This window comes from Aulonocara stuartgranti, assembly GCF_965226115.1.
Source record: "Aulonocara stuartgranti genome assembly, chromosome: 11".
Lineage (NCBI taxonomy): Eukaryota > Metazoa > Chordata > Actinopteri > Cichliformes > Cichlidae > Aulonocara > Aulonocara stuartgranti.
In genome coordinates, this window is record NC_138947.1 from 26,484,819 (window position 1) to 26,500,168 (window position 15,350).

General features: G+C 39.1%; 2 protein-coding genes across 3 annotated transcripts; both read right to left on the bottom strand.

The window, feature by feature from the left end:
• Positions 1-1,230: 1,230 nt before the first annotated feature.
• On the bottom strand, positions 1,231-3,773 carry LOC309718137 (TLD domain-containing protein 2-like). Its single transcript, XM_082553154.1, has 6 exons — positions 3,632-3,773; positions 3,226-3,378; positions 2,751-2,903; positions 2,544-2,639; positions 2,343-2,416; positions 1,231-2,255 (listed from the first exon to the last, which is right to left on the bottom strand). The coding sequence occupies exons 1-6, from the start codon at positions 3,764-3,766 to the stop codon at positions 2,117-2,119; spliced, it is 750 nt and encodes a 249-aa protein (XP_082409280.1). The 5' UTR covers positions 3,767-3,773; the 3' UTR covers positions 1,231-2,116.
• Positions 3,774-8,102: 4,329 nt separating this feature from the next.
• On the bottom strand, positions 8,103-12,631 carry LOC309718136 (nuclear receptor coactivator 7-like). 2 transcript variants are annotated; one of them, XM_082553152.1, is made up of 7 exons: positions 12,130-12,631; positions 11,114-11,306; positions 9,955-10,095; positions 9,660-9,812; positions 9,453-9,548; positions 9,252-9,325; positions 8,103-9,168 (listed from the first exon to the last, which is right to left on the bottom strand). In XM_082553152.1, the coding sequence occupies exons 1-7, from the start codon at positions 12,153-12,155 to the stop codon at positions 9,030-9,032; spliced, it is 822 nt and encodes a 273-aa protein (XP_082409278.1). In that variant the 5' UTR covers positions 12,156-12,631; the 3' UTR covers positions 8,103-9,029. The 2 variants fall into 2 exon arrangements, with proteins under 2 accessions (XP_082409278.1, XP_082409279.1); XM_082553153.1 differs by lacking the exons at positions 11,114-11,306; positions 12,130-12,631 and adding an exon at positions 10,390-11,107.
• Positions 12,632-15,350: the final 2,719 nt, after the last annotated feature.

The window sequence follows — 15,350 nt, forward strand, 5'->3', positions numbered from 1 at the left end:
GTCATTGTAGCTGAAGTCCGGGACAAACTGTTCCTTTTCACCTCAATAAGAAACGCGTAATATTTTCTCTGAATAAGAGACGATTCCGTTTTTTTCGGGACGGTTGGCAACTCTAATAATTAACCTTATGAACAAAATAAAGTTCAACATCAGTAACATAGCACCCACCCAGCTGTATAGAAACTCCGTCATTCTAGCTAGCACGCAGTACGAAAAAGTCAGCATAATGAAAATAAACTCCACCTAAACTTGGTTCATATCTGACCCAGATGGACTGCAGGTCATAACTTCTTACCTGAAGTTCAGTTCACCTGACACTCTCGGACCAGCGGCCGCTTCGGGTCTCTCCTCTTGCCTCCCTTTTCCTTCATCCACCTGCTGGCCTCCACCACTTGCTAATGTTATTGAATCTGTGGAAGCTCCGCGATAGCCACCACACGAAGTAACGAATAACGAGCCTATCTAAATCCCAGTAACGAGTAACGCGTTCCCGGTTTTGGCATAATAACTAGTTACCGTGTTCGTTACCACAATAATAACGTAGTTACTGTAACGCGTTAGTCCCAACACTGAATATGATACACCAACAACAACAATACAACCCCGCAAATGATAGCCAGAAAATGGGCTGAATTACTTGAATAATTGGACTTTTTTTTGTTTTCGTTTTTTTGAGTTTATGTTAAAGTAACAGTAATGTAACCTTTCTTTTGTTTTTATCCCACAGATGTGAAAAACAGCCGCCCCCCTCTGTATCACTCTGTGTCACCTTTTTCCTTTCCACAATCAACCCACAACTTTCCTTTATCCTTGGTTGCTTGAGACTATTTTGATGTTGCTGGAAATAACACGATATCTCCCACAAATATACAGAATAATGTTGTTTTTTCTTTTTCTTGTCTCAGGATTTTTTAGGTCATTGAGCAGTATCATCTCAAACCTGTGAAGCTTCACAATGGACAAAAACTATTGGATGGATGACTTTTCTTGAATAACTGAACAGTTTAATGTCTGGTGAGACTGCAGGTTTTGATAAATATATATTTTAACATTGCGAGTATTTGTCAGTAATTCTCTATTCTTTCATATTACACATAATATATATATAATATTACACAGAAACATTACCCAGATCTGATATTTAGCATTCTCAGTTTGTTTCTCGTAACACGTGCTTCTTATTAAATACCTTGCTGATGTAACATGCAGTAAAAAATGACATCTACTCAGTTTCAACAGGAAACATAAACCTTTAATGGGATTTCACAAAAAACAGTGGTAGTGCCAGCACTGCCTGACAGTCATAGAAAAACTTTAACCATTTCCTGAACAGTGTATTTAAAAAGACAGAAAATAAACAACTGGGCATGTGCGTGTATTTGATGTTTTCATAAGTACTTTTCTCTCCAAATAGACAAGCTGGTGCTTAATTTACAAAAAAAAAGAATTTTTCATTTTACACTTCAGTTGACTTCTTCCTCAAGCAGCACATCCAGCTTATCCAGCAGCTGTTGTAGTGCAATGTTGTTCAACTTTACTAGTTTGGTCCTTACTAGCAGCCACAGATTTGACTGGGAAACATTAAAACCAGTTAAAATTGTTTGTCCTAACAGTGTTATACCGATTTTAACAATAACTGGTTAATATAATTAACCAGTTATTGTTAATACACACTCACTTAACCAAAGATGCAAACTGTAAAAAAACACATTATTTTATAAATATGCATTGATACAAAAATAAAATAAAAATAAATGTTTTCTTGAACCCTGAATATCATTACAGTAGCTGTAGACTTATCATTCAATGCTGTTTTTTAAAATCTGCAAATGCTCCATCTGCACATCTGAGTGACTAAACGGCACACACGCCTCGCATTGATGTAAAAATAAAATAAAAACAGACTCTTTCTTGAATCCCATTACAGTGGCTTCCCCGTCAGCAGGCTTCAAACTGTACAAGAGGAACTCTGAACCATGTGCAGAGACGACAGCAGACGCTCCATCAGGATACGTACAGTAGTGGCTAAACGGCCCACACGTCTTGAAGTCTGGGAGCTCCACACAGAACAACAGATCCTGCTTTGATTTTAGCTCGGCTTTTTAGATGTTCACAGTCAATTCTGCACAGTCCAGACCTCCAGGTCTTGTACAATAAAGTCCTCATTTGCGGAGAGAGGTGCATTGTGAAAAGTTGGACTGGAAAAGCTTGAACCACGGTACAGATCAGCATCCAGCCACAGGGCAAAGCCACTCCTAAAGACAGAGAGAACAATAGAACTTTAATATCAGATCTTTGAAAACTCACTGATAGGAAAATAAATAAATAACTGTATAACTTACCCTCCTCCACCGAGCTGCAATGAATCCCAGTTTCCACTCACAAAGTACGAGTTCACCCCACTCCACTTGTATACCTAGATAACAAACACATAAAAACATCTTAAACTCTGTGCAGATTTCTACAATAAGTGAAATAATTTCATGAAAAATCATCCTGTAAATAGACTAGAGGTAAAACATTAATAAAAGTTCAACTCTTACCTGGAAGTCGGGATTGAAGCTGAACAAGAAGGTTTCTCCAGTACCGTAGCAGTATTTACTGACTCTGAATGGATCTGAAGAAAAAGCCCCAAACACCTGAAAATACACCAAGACACCAGTTTGTTAAAGGAGATGCTGGTAATGGAGGAATCCGTCTCATTTTCTTGGTACAGAAAAGTGCTGGAGACTAAAGAGCAGGATACAAACCTTTTTGTGCATGTCTTTGACCACCAGCAGCACAGGGCTGTCCACCTCAGCCATGTTCCTGTACAGAGTCTTCAGGCTGCTCCCATGGACGGCTGTGCTGTAGACCAGCTGCCATTGATAACCCCGGGTCCTTGCTGGCATGTGAACAGCAAGCTGTTTGACAAAGAGTTGCTCATCAGATCATGTCCTGACAAGACTAATGTGTCACTCCATCTAAAATCAACACTGTTCTTCTGCTTGACTGTCTACAATTTGCATAAAAAACTTTACGGTCTGAGCACAACTTCCAGGCAATGCTGCCGCTTATGTCATAAATAATGACTGTTGTGAAACTGGAGATGGTGAAGCAGAAAATTTTCTGAACAATTGGACGATTTGAGAGGAATTGCCCTAATCACAATTTTCTCAGTTCTTCAGGAGAAAAACCATTGATAGCTGTGAGCCACACACATATATATAAATGAGTGTTATTTACTTTTTCTAGGTGATAGTCATCTAGCAGATGACTCTGGTCAGTGAGGACAGGAAGATCATCATCAACTTCCAGCAGGTACTCGGGCTCTTCTACCTCGGAGGCGTCTGAGCTGCACAGACTCTGGCAGCGTTTGGACTCTTTCACTGTGATGATCTGAAGGAGGCAAGCAGAAAAAGTGTCATCATGTTACACTGCTATCCACTGCTCTCCTTTTATTTGTTATTTGGGAAGTTTTTACTGCATTACATATATAAGTTTAATGGCCTTAAGTACAAAGGTTGCAAATCATTTAAACCACAAAACCAGAACTATTGAATGGCAACAAAACTGCAATGCATGGTGACAGAACACATTTGAACCTCCACAGAACCTCCTAACACGAATACATTCAGCAGAGTAATCTTACCTCAACATAAGGCTCCATACAGTCACTGGCGATGTAAAGCACCTTAATATTTTCTGCCAGCCGCTTCATAGCTCCTGATTTCCCTGTCAAGCGCTGCTCTCTGCTGTACCACATGTCTGCTAACCAAACTGCCATGAAGGCAGTTCTTATATACACTGGGTTACTTTCTCTTTCTGTCTGCAGGCTTATTGGTCAGACATTTGAGTAGATGTCTGCTGATTGGTCAGCTCTGACAGTGAATAGTTTCTTTTCTCACTAAACAGGAAAGTGAGGTCTGGTTCTGGGATGTAGAGGGAAAGAGGATGTCCATATATAGACCCTACACCCTCAGGGATAACCACCAAGCTCTGTGATTGCACTTACTGTAAGTCACTAAGGAGGGCTTGCTGTGTAAAAATGCCTGAGTGTAAGAGAGCTTGAGAATATCAACTTTGGAAGACCTTTGTTAATTATTTCCCGAAAAAATTATTCAGTAACAAAATTGTTTATAGTATTGCATCTGTATACCACCAGAGTGGATTTTTAAATCCAAGAGTCATCATGTACATCAGCAAAAAAGAAAAAAAAATGTAAAAAGTGGTAGGATTTCAGCAACTCGGGTGCAAGAAAAAAAAAAGAATTTAAATTTGCCATTATGGAAAAATACGGTAAATTCATGTGCTTTTAATAGGATAATAACGTAAAGATTTTTAACTTTAAATTGTATTTTTTTTTTTACATCCATCCATCCATCCATTCGCTTCCGCTTATCCTTTTCAGGGTCGCGGGGGGTGCTGGAGCCTATCCCAGCTGTCATAGGGCGAAAGGCGGGGTACACCCTGGACAGGTCGCCAGTCTGTCGCAGGGCTAACACATAGGGACAGACAACCATTCACACTCGCATTCACACCTAGTGGCAATTTGGATTATCCAATTAACCTATCCCCACAAGCTATTTTTTTTTTACAGATTTTCATATTTAAAAAATGTATTTGCATGTGTAAAATCAGTGAAATTACCTAATAATTTTGTCCTATACTGTTGTAATGCAATTAATGAGGCTTAAAATTTCAGGAAAGTACTTTTATTAATTGGATTTTACTATGTGATTTTATGTCAGAAATCTTGTACTTTTATTCCATGATTAATGTAATATTATTGTCAGGTTCAGTGCAAGAACAGGATGCAAATGCAGGACTTTCCAGTTAGCAACAGTGAGTTTATTTACAGTGAAATAGAGAACAATAAAGTTAACCGTTTCCAACGACGTAGCTTCCTCTGTGGTGCTCCAAACTCCTGCACAGTGCTCGTCTGGTGGTGAAACGCCAACACTTGATAATTCCCAACAGCTCCGCTCCCGTGACACACTCCTTTCCAGGTTCCAATGAAGAAAAAATGTGATGATCAATTTGGCGTACTCACGGGACGGGAAATCCTTCTGGCCTGATGTTTGCCCATAAACTGGCATGTTGGACACACACACACACACACACATACACACAGAAGAAGCAGGGGAGCAGGCCAGTCGATTGACAAGGACAAATATGATATGCTTTTTTTTTTTAAATGTCAAAAAAATTGTCGCTAAACTAAGAAATGAGTTTGAGTTTGTAATTACATGAGTTAACTTTTTATTTTTGATTATATCAGCTGTAAGATGGCTTTGTATTGCACATTTCAAGATAAAAATCACAAAGTGTTTCACAGAAGCTAAAACATAGAAACAAAAACGAACCAAAAGCAAGTTTAAAATGACGAGTTTTTAGCTGATTTGTAAAGAGGACCACTCAGTCTACAGATCTCAAGCTCAAAGGAAAAGAGTTCCAGGGTCTGGGGGCCACGATGCCATAGCTCTGTCACCTTTCGATTTCAGCCTTGTGTGCTGGACAACCAACAAGCCCTGATCACATGACCTCAGGGACCTGCTGGGGAAGTGATAAAAACAGGATCAAACCAGAGATTTAACATGAGCGTCCAAAGTCAGAGTTGAATCAAAAGTTACACCAAGATTCCTAATAGAAGATTTGCCAAATGTAGCAAGAGGACCTAAATTTTCCATAACCTTGGGCAAACAATTATGAGAAGCACATACAAGGACTTTGGTTTTCTCCTCATTAAGTTAAAGAAAGTTGTCAGCCATCCAACCTCTGATAAAGTCTATGCACCTATGCAAAATCTGTAACTTGGAAACACCTTGGGGCTTAAAGGAGATATACAACTGAATTTCATCTGCATAGCAGTGATAAGAAATGTCCTTAAAACTGCTCAGAAGGTGCGGACGAGGGAGTAAATACAACAAAAACAGCAAAGGCCCCAATACAGAACCTTGTGGCACAGAATATGCAAAAGAAGCAGAAGAAGACATAAACTTAGAGGTAGCCAAAGAAAAGGATCGTTCACACAAATAAGATGCGAACCGATCAAAGCAGACCCAGATATACCCACACAGTGTCTCAGCCTATCTAGCAAAATGTGATGGTTGACAGTATCAAAGGCAAAGGTCAGGTCCAACATCAAAAGAACAGAGCATTCTCCTGCATCACATTTCATCAAGGTGTAACTGGAGACTCTAAGAAGTACAGTTTCAGTAAAGTGAGCTGTACGAAAGCCAGACTGGAATTTTTCCAGAATGCTGTAGTCATCCAGAACAGCTATGAGCTGGTTAGCCACAACCTTTTCTAAAGTCTTAGTGATGAATGGTAGTTTTGAAATTGGTCTATAACTGCTAAGCAAAGAAGTGTCAAGCTTGTTTTTCTTAAACTGTGGGTGAATGACAGCATGCTTACAGTAAACAGGGACCTGACCAGAAACCAAAGAAGTATTGATAATTGTAAGCTCACAGGGACCGATAGACTGAAAGACATTTTTAAACAAAGATCCAGCTAAAAATATAAAGAGAGCAAGAGGATGCTTTCATTGAAGTAACTAATTTGACAAGCTCAGGTAAGGACACGGGTAAAAATCTTTCTAAAATAACAGGCCTAGCTTGAGTTGGAGCAGACAACAGAGACAGAGAAGGAGAGATACTGTTCCTCACATTACTAACTTTTTCAACGAAGAAAGAAACATTTTTAATCTAATCTTCATTCCATGAAATTGGGACAACAGGTGGAGCAGGAGCAACAATATCACTTATGGTGTCAAATAGTACCTTGGGGTTACCTCTGCTCTTTGAAACCAAGTCTGAGAAACAGGCAGCCCTCGCATCTCGAACTGAAGTGTTAAATAAAATGAAGGAGATGAACATGTAAATGAGTTTTCCTCCATAATTACTCAACTTTCCAAAAGGGAATCCTGTCAATTATCCAGGTGGGCGACTTTAAAACAGGAGCTAATCTGGTTTTGATTGTCTAAAAAAGAAAGACAATGATTAGTAAAAAGATTTGTTACTAAATCAACATCTTTATAGGAAGGTAGATAGGCTATTACTCCTTTATGATTACAAGGCAGTCTGGGCAATGAGCTATCTGAACCTTTTCTGTAATTTCACAGATGTATTGTTTACAAATGAAGCCCAAAGAGTCATGCTGACAGATTTCTTTCATTATGTTTCATTATTTATGTGGTAAAACTGAGAAATGCTGTTGAAATTGCACTTCTTTTCTTATATTTAGATATCACAGGGATCGGCTGTGTAGGTAAACTTTTTTCCACTGACAAAAAGGGGATTTTTACTGGTCGGGCCTACTTAAGATCAAAGTGCGCTCTATGTGGCAGCTGATTTAAAATGAGTTTGACATCCCTGATCTCGGCTGAGCTAAGATCAGGTAGCTGAAAAGAAAAGAATAAATGGAAAACCAACATTTGGCAATGAAGATTGCTCATGTGAAATAAGTCAGAATAATACGGAAAGACTGATATGGGACTATTATCTCATCGACTGAGATGCCTTGGCTAAATATAGAGAATCATAAGTGGGTATGTGAACACTCTGACGTCTGACATCAACACCACAGCTGATAAAACACACTTGATAAGAGAGACTTTTAAAATGTTAGCTAATGTTCCAGTAATAATGATAATACACACTTTGGCCCACAGATCTGAAAAACAGTTCCTCCCTCTGAGCTAAGTGTGAATTTTACCTTTTTTTCAACAGTCAAACAACAATATCTCTTTCGTCCTCTGTTGCTTAAAACTATTTTGATGTTGCTGGAAATGAGACTAAAATTTCCACAAATATATTTTACTACAAAACTGTACAAAATGTTTTGGATTGATAAGCTTTCTTAAGTATCTGAAGTTTTCATGTCTGTGAGACTACCAGTTTGATTTAAAATGTAAACGTGTATTTAGGCTTCTTCAATCGGAAATATTTCCTTGTTTATATTCATTCATAATTTTGCACGAAAGCTCAGCTTCCGATTAAAATAAGGAAATCACCTAAAAATGACACACAAGGTTTAGTCCCTTTGTATTCCTTATAACAAGTAACTAACTCAGTGATGTGGTGAAAGTGCGTATAGTAAAAAATGACACCTCTACTCGAGTATAACAGGAAACACAAACTTTTAATGTGATTTCACAAGAAAACAGTGGCAGCGCCAGCACTGCCTGACGGTCATGTACCATTTTTTGCCATTTCCTGAACAGCGTATTTAAATGCACAGATGATAAACATCTGTCTATTTGACGTCAAATCCATGTGTTTGACGTTTTATTCAAAGTGTTTTTCACAGTCTGGTTGCTTCATTTACATAAAGCAGAACATTTTTTATTTAAGGTCCCTTCTTCCTCAAGCAGCACATCTAGCAGACAATCAGCTTTTGTAGTGCAATGTTGTCCTTATATTACTTTCAGCGCTCCTATTTTGGTCCTCACTTACATGGAAAATGTTAAAACCAGATCAGCTGTTTTTGGTCCTACCAGTGTTACAGTGATTTACTATTAAATACTTAATTTAATATGACAACACATTGATACTTCAACAGAAATGCAAACTGTAAAAAATCCTTTTAAAATCATCTTTTTATAAATATGCATTCATGTAAAAATAAAATAAAAATAGATTCTTTCTTAAATCTTGAATCTCATTACAGCGGCTGCAAACCTTTCATTCAATGCTGCTCTCTTTAATCAGAGAGAAAGTCTAGGAGGTCTTTGAGCTTCAGGTGCCAGTTACTGACTGGGCTTAGCACAGAGGCTGCAGCTGAAGTGGCATGACCCTGAACTACACGATTACAGGGAGGCACTCATCTTCAATAGGCACAGCTCCAGCAGGCAGAAAGCCCGAGAGCCCCGTCAGCAGGCTTCATACTGTACAAGAGGAACTCTGAACCATGTGCAGAGATGACAGCAGACGCTCCATCAGGATACATACAGTAGTGGCTAAACGGCCCACACGTCTTGAAGTCTGGGAGCTCCACACAGAACAACAGATCCTGCTTTGATTTTAGCTCGGCTTTTTAGATGTTCACAGTCAATTCTGCACAGTCCAGACCTCCAGGTCTTGTACAATAAAGTCCTTATTTGTGGAGAGAGGTGCATTGTGAAAAGTTGGACTGGAAAAGCTTGAACCACGGTACAGATCAGCATCCAGCCACAGGGCAAAGCCACTCCTAAAGACAGAGAGAACAATAGCACTTTAATATCAGATCTTTGAAAACTCACTGATAAATAAATAAATAACTGTATAACTTACCCTCCTCCACCGAGCTGCAATGAATCCCAGTTTCCACTCACAAAGTACGAGTTCACCCCACTCCACTTGTATACCTAGATAACAAAGACATAAAAACATCTTAAACTCTGTGCAGATTTCTACAATAAGTGAAATAATTTCATGAAAAATCATCCTGTAAATAGACTAGAGGTAAAACATTAATAAAAGTTCAACTCTTACCTGGAAGTCGGGATTGAAGCTGAACAAGAAGGTTTCTCCAGTACCGTAGCAGTATTTACTGACTCTGAATGGATCTGAAGAAAAAGCCCCAAACACCTGAAAATACACCAAGACACCAGTTTGTTAAAGGAGATGCTGGTAATGGAGGAATCCGTCTCATTTTCTTGGTACAGAAAAGTGCTGGAGACTAAAGAGCAGGATACAAACCTTTTTGTGCATGTCTTTGACCACCAGCAGCACAGGGCTGTCCACCTCAGCCATGTTCCTGTACAGAGTCTTCAGGCTGCTCCCATGGATGGCTGTGCTGTAGACCAGCTGCCATTGATAACCCTGGGTCCTTGCTGGCATTTGAGCAGCAAGCTGTTTGACAAAGAGTTGCTCATCAGATTATGTCCTGACAGACTAATAATAATTTTCTCAATACCTTCAGAGAAAAACCTCTGATGATTGTGATCTGCACCAAATGTCCAGCTAGTTTAATGTGAAGGTTAGTTTTACTAACTTTTTCCAGGTGGTGGTCATCTAGCAGAAGGCTGTGGTCGCTGAGGACAGGGAGAACATCGTGGTAACTGAGTTCTTCTGCCTCAGAGTCGTCTGAGCTGCACAGACTCTGGCGGCGTTTGGAGTCTTTCACAGTGATGATCTGTGAGGCAAGCAGAAAATTGCAAAGATATATTCATTGTCATCAAACAAATTCGCTCCCTGCTTACTGTCACAGTAATACTCACTGCTGTCGCATTTTTGTTACTCGAGAAAAGTTTAGGGGCCTTGCATATTAAAAAGTTTTGATTTATTTAAAACTGAGCACAAGTACCACAATAACTGAACTACTGGATGACAACAAAGCAGCAAAGTATGGTGACAGAAAAACATTTGAACCTCCACAGTAACTTCACTGCACTTCCTAACATGAATACATTCAGCAGAGTAATCTTACCTCAACATAAGGCTCCATACAGTCACTGGCAATGTAAAGCACCTTAATATTTTCTGGTAGGTGCTTCATAGCTCCTGATTTCCCTGTCAAGCGCTGCTTTCTGCTGTACCACATGTCTGCTAACCAAACTGCCATCCAGCAGCTCTTTTATATACACTGAGTTACTTTCCCTTTCAATGTCTGAAGTGTTATTGGTTGGAAATCTTAGCAGACGTTTGCACATTGGTCAACTCTGACAGTGAACAGTTTCTTTTCTCACTAAACAGGAAAACAAAATCTGGGTTAGGTTTGTAGAAGGAAACAGGATGTCCATATATAGACAGAGGGCATTCCCACAGCCTCACTTTTAACTTTTAACAATAACTGCCAACAAATTTGTCAGGCCACCACTCATTATAAGGTTTATGCCACAGCCGCACTAAATTAACAGTATTGGTAATTAACAAAATCATGTTTTATGTTTCTGTAATTGTTAACCTACCAGTATGTGCAAATGAATAATACATAATATGAATATTATGTATATTTTTTAGAGCTAAAGTATAACTATCCATGAATATTCAAACTAAAAAGTATTTGGGTTTTTTTGTTTTAATGAAAGGTGGTTTAAAAACATTTTTAAGCACCGTAAGAACACCTGAGCATCAGAGAGCTGATTCTTGGAGTGTTCTGTGTGTGCTTAACCTTCGAGATATAATAATGTATGTTTTTGTGTATATCTTACCTCCCACTTTTTAGCGGCGGTGTTGATGGGCTTGCTGAGGATCTTATTGATCGCTGCGATGTCCTTCTCCACAACCAGAATGTGGTTCTGATTTTTGTCTTTGATGACGTAATGCGGTTTCCACTGGTTCTTGTCGCCTTTGTGGCAGACCTCTGGTGACCACTGCGCAAAGAATGTGTAGAGGTGGTCAACCCTGTAAAAAAAAATTATAAAATTTAGGGGGTTTTTAGGTTACCAGTATACTTATATAGCTGTAGATGGTTGACTTCTTATACCTTAGATAAAGAGTTTAAAGGGTTCCTGAGATCAAGTAAAATGCTAAGAAGCACAATGACATGGCAATATCAGAAAACTAAAGAGTTACTCATACTGAATAATAACACAGGCTACATTTTCTCCATTTTCCATAGAAGTTACAATATAATAACAACTATAAAAAAAAAAAAGCCTCTGCAATCTAAGATGTACCTGGAAATAAACTGCAACAGTTATACTTGTTTTAACCTTTTTGAGCAATTATCATCTTTGAGTTAATCCTGGAACATGTGTGGGAATGAGAAATCACTATTTCCATCTGTCCATGTTGGAGTCTGCTTTGTCTACAGTTTCAATCAGACATGACTGACAGTTCAGAAATCCCCTCTAGTCTCTTCCATCCCTCTCTGGTTTACCATGCCAGACTCTTTGCTGCAAGCCAGCAAACTCTTGAAAGGAAATCTCAGTGACTCAATGACTAAGACTGCTTCCTTTGGTTCAACGTATGTCACAATGTACGCATCCAACATAAAAAAACACTCATTTCAACATTTTCACATGACAGTTTCTTTTTGCATGCACTTGAAATCTGACGTGCAATCAAAATCTTTTACGTTTCTGCAGTTTTAGGGCACGTTTACTTCTTTGAATTAGCTGAAACTAACTAAAGCTTTGTCTGATTCAAATGCAGTTAGCACCACCATAATCACCCAGCACCCAGCATAACAATGCTCATAGATATACTGATTTGTTCTACTTACTCTCCAACGCTATATGCAACTCCCATGGCTGAATGGAGATGAATGTCCCGATAAAAATCTCTTAAAGAAGCAGTCAGGACTCTCAGCGCTGATGAAGCGTTTGAACTTGAGTCTCTGCCATTCCCGCTTTTTATATGAGCAGGACAACTGCTGAATCAAGCTTCAGTGAACATTAACCCTCCCACTCCCTCTTCACACAGCTTACACGGGCTGCACGTATTCATGCAGGGATTACACAACAGCGCCTGAAAGCCAAAGCTAGTGATACATTAGCTTGACCTGCTCTGCAGCTCTACCATTAAGGTTAGCAGGAGCACAGCTGAATTCTGTGTCAAAGCTAAGATGTGGATGAGTGGTGAATGACACCACTGTTGCACTTTTCAGTCCAGTACATTCATCTTACAGCTACACTTCATGAGAGCTTTGCAGATGAAGATTTTAAAGAACTAGTGCAAAATGATCCAGAACACTAAAATGAATCATGCATAGCAAAGTTAACACCAGATACTGAAAAGCTCCTTATGTGTAAATGCATCACTAAAACAGTGAAATTATATATAAGATATTATATATAAGAAATTATATATAAGAATATGACAGTGGACAAGGACTTTCTTGCAGCTGGCTCGCTCAGGTTTCCTTTGAACAATATAAAAGGGGAAATGGTCAACGGCTTGGCATCAAATCAGGAAGGATGAGGCAATAAAGGAAGGTGGTCTGTAGAAAACACCCAGTTAGAACAGAGTTATTGGGTTTACGCTACCTCAGTACATTTTTATATTGAATGACTTGATGATTGCAATGACATCTGCCTGCACCTATGATTTTTTATCTTATCCTTCCCATTTCTTATAAGATTGTTATAAAGTCTTAACAAAAAGGACCTCAACTGTAGTATTGACCATTTAGAAAAGATGAGTTTTCAGTGCTGACCATTTAGATTAACAAACAAATGTTTCAAGGGCCCCAAATGATCTGAACACGCTGAGCTGTTGATTCAGTAATCCAATTTGTTCAGAGCTGAGTTGAGCTTGTACTTTCCAAATAACTTCACTTTCTTGACCAGATTTTTCCACAATTTTCTTCAGCAATAATGACATAGGTTTGTTCATGTTCAGCCGAAGAGGTCAGAAGATTACAATGGGTACATTCTGGGGTCAGCAATCAGCCTTGATATTCTTACACAAAACCAATAGAACGAAAAAGATAAAAATTCAGACAGTGTCCACTGTGACACAGTGACAGGATTGATTAGTAAACACAGATCAATAAACATAGATTTACCCGGACAGATATGAGTATATACAGTAAATGCACGTGCAAACAAGCAGATGCATGCACTTATTGTCAAAAACACACAACTGATGCATTCTTCAGTCAGCAATGTCAGCTTGACACGCGTGCACACACCTGCAGGAACACTCCTACCTCCTTGTTATAATCGACTCAAAGAGGACCTACTTGGATTTATTTTTAATGTGAGATTCATAATGTTCCCGATGATGCTGACATCGTGCTTTAAATGTAGTTATCCTGTGCTGACTGAAACGTGCATGTTTACAGCAGTTAACGTGCAAGAAACTAGTCTTGCACAGTGGGATAATGGAGTGACAGGGTTCATCACAGTTGAAAACAGCTGTCCGTGTGCACAGGCCATCCTGAGATCCTAAAAAGATTTTCAGATGAAAGAACACGTTGCTCTTAGCAATACTGTCTAGAACATTTCTTGCTCCACCTCTTCTTCAACCCTGTCTGTTCCCTGCACGACTCCAGCCAGACATACAAAAAACCACAAAAAAAATCCTACTGAGTCCACATCACACACATGCACACGCAGCCTCACACACAAGAACACAAATACCATAAAACATCCATGCACGCATGCACGTACGAACTATTTCCTCAATCCTGCAAGAGGAGTGTAGGATTTAAATGTATGTATGTAATTTAAATTTGTATAAGCTGTAGATGTTTTTTTGGTTTTTGGCGACGACTAGGCGACAAAAAAGTTGTATGAGTCGGTGGAGGGGGCCCTCCGTGTTCTGGTTACCAGCACCAACCTTTGCAGTGAGCAGCTTCGGTTACGTGCAGCCCGAGTTTTTCACCCGCGCTGAGGACAAAAGAAAAGAAAAACTTATTGAAGTTCGATAAACACACCTATGTGCATCTCCGATAGTTCCTTCACAATAAAAGCATCAAGCTGGATCACCATTTCAAAGCTTTTAACTTGAAGTAAGAAACGCCGGAAATGTCTCGTTTGCATTCACAACAGCGCTGAGACGTAAACAGTCCTTCACAGCGAAATGTCTTGAAGGTACAAAGACGGGAGGAGACAGACGGGAGTTTGTGGCACAACACTGGCACGTGCTGACCGTGACCGACCGGTTTTTCGAGCACGAGCAGCATTAGAGTGATGATGGGTGTAAAAAAACAATGAGCACGATTTTTCACGTAGATTGCACTATGCATACTGTACATTATTATATTAATGTACAGTATGCATAGAGATATGTGAAGTGAATTTCAAGTGCATATAGGCTAAATATTAAAAGGCCGCTTTATGAGTTCACCTAAAATAAAAGTATTCATGCAGAACAGTCAGTTTTACTAGTTCACCGGTTGTTGTTTATGAGAAGTGATAGAGGAAAGCTCATGACGTCCCTAAATTAAAATCCAATTTAGTCAAATTATCTGTGCAGATGAGTGAAAAGGAGATATATTCACCAGACCAAAGGTAGCTTTCAATAAAATGGGTCTCATATATTAACTGTAGAGCATGATGAGGAAATGGTCAGTGTGCAGTCACTGACTCAACGATTCAATTAATCTATTCAGAGAGCTCAGGATAACTTGACTAAAAGATGAAGATGGACTGGACCTTTCAACAGGACGATGAAAATTTACAAATAAATAGTATCAAAAAAGATCAAAGGAAATCCTTTTCAAAAATCCCATTAAAACTTTGAGCGAAAACCCTTAAACACTCTTGCACAGAGACGATTTTCATGGACCGGTTTTCAGTTTGTGTTATGCGTATAAGGGGGTGATGTTGTTTACTACCAGTGGTGTACTTAACCTTTCTCACAAAATACACTGATACTCATCCAGATACGTTCAACAAGCTGGCAGTTTCATTTTCCCATGACGTCATCACTAAATATAGTTATTATTGTGTTTTTTGTAATGGTAGACAAAGTGTTTGTGGTTTGGTAATAGAGCAG

What these genes read in the sequence shown, in the direction of transcription:
- LOC309718137 (XM_082553154.1), bottom strand. Translation starts at nt 3,766, where the DNA reads ATGGCAGTTTGGTTAGCAGACATGTGGTACAGCAGAGAGCAGCGCTTG. An exon ending in GTATGGAGCCTTATGTTGAG is followed by an intron (nt 3,379 to 3,631) that starts GTAAGATTACTC and finishes TGCCTCCTTCAG; the next exon opens with ATCATCACAGTGAAAGAGTC. An exon ending in TCAAAGACATGCACAAAAAG is followed by an intron (nt 2,640 to 2,750) that starts GTTTGTATCCTG and finishes GTGTATTTTCAG; the next exon opens with GTGTTTGGGGCTTTTTCTTC.
- LOC309718136 (XM_082553152.1), bottom strand. Translation starts at nt 12,155, where the DNA reads ATGGGAGTTGCATATAGCGTTGGAGA. An exon ending in GTTGCATATAGCGTTGGAGA is followed by an intron (nt 11,307 to 12,129) that starts GTAAGTAGAACA and finishes TTTTTTTTACAG; the next exon opens with GGTTGACCACCTCTACACAT. An exon ending in TCAAAGACATGCACAAAAAG is followed by an intron (nt 9,549 to 9,659) that starts GTTTGTATCCTG and finishes GTGTATTTTCAG; the next exon opens with GTGTTTGGGGCTTTTTCTTC.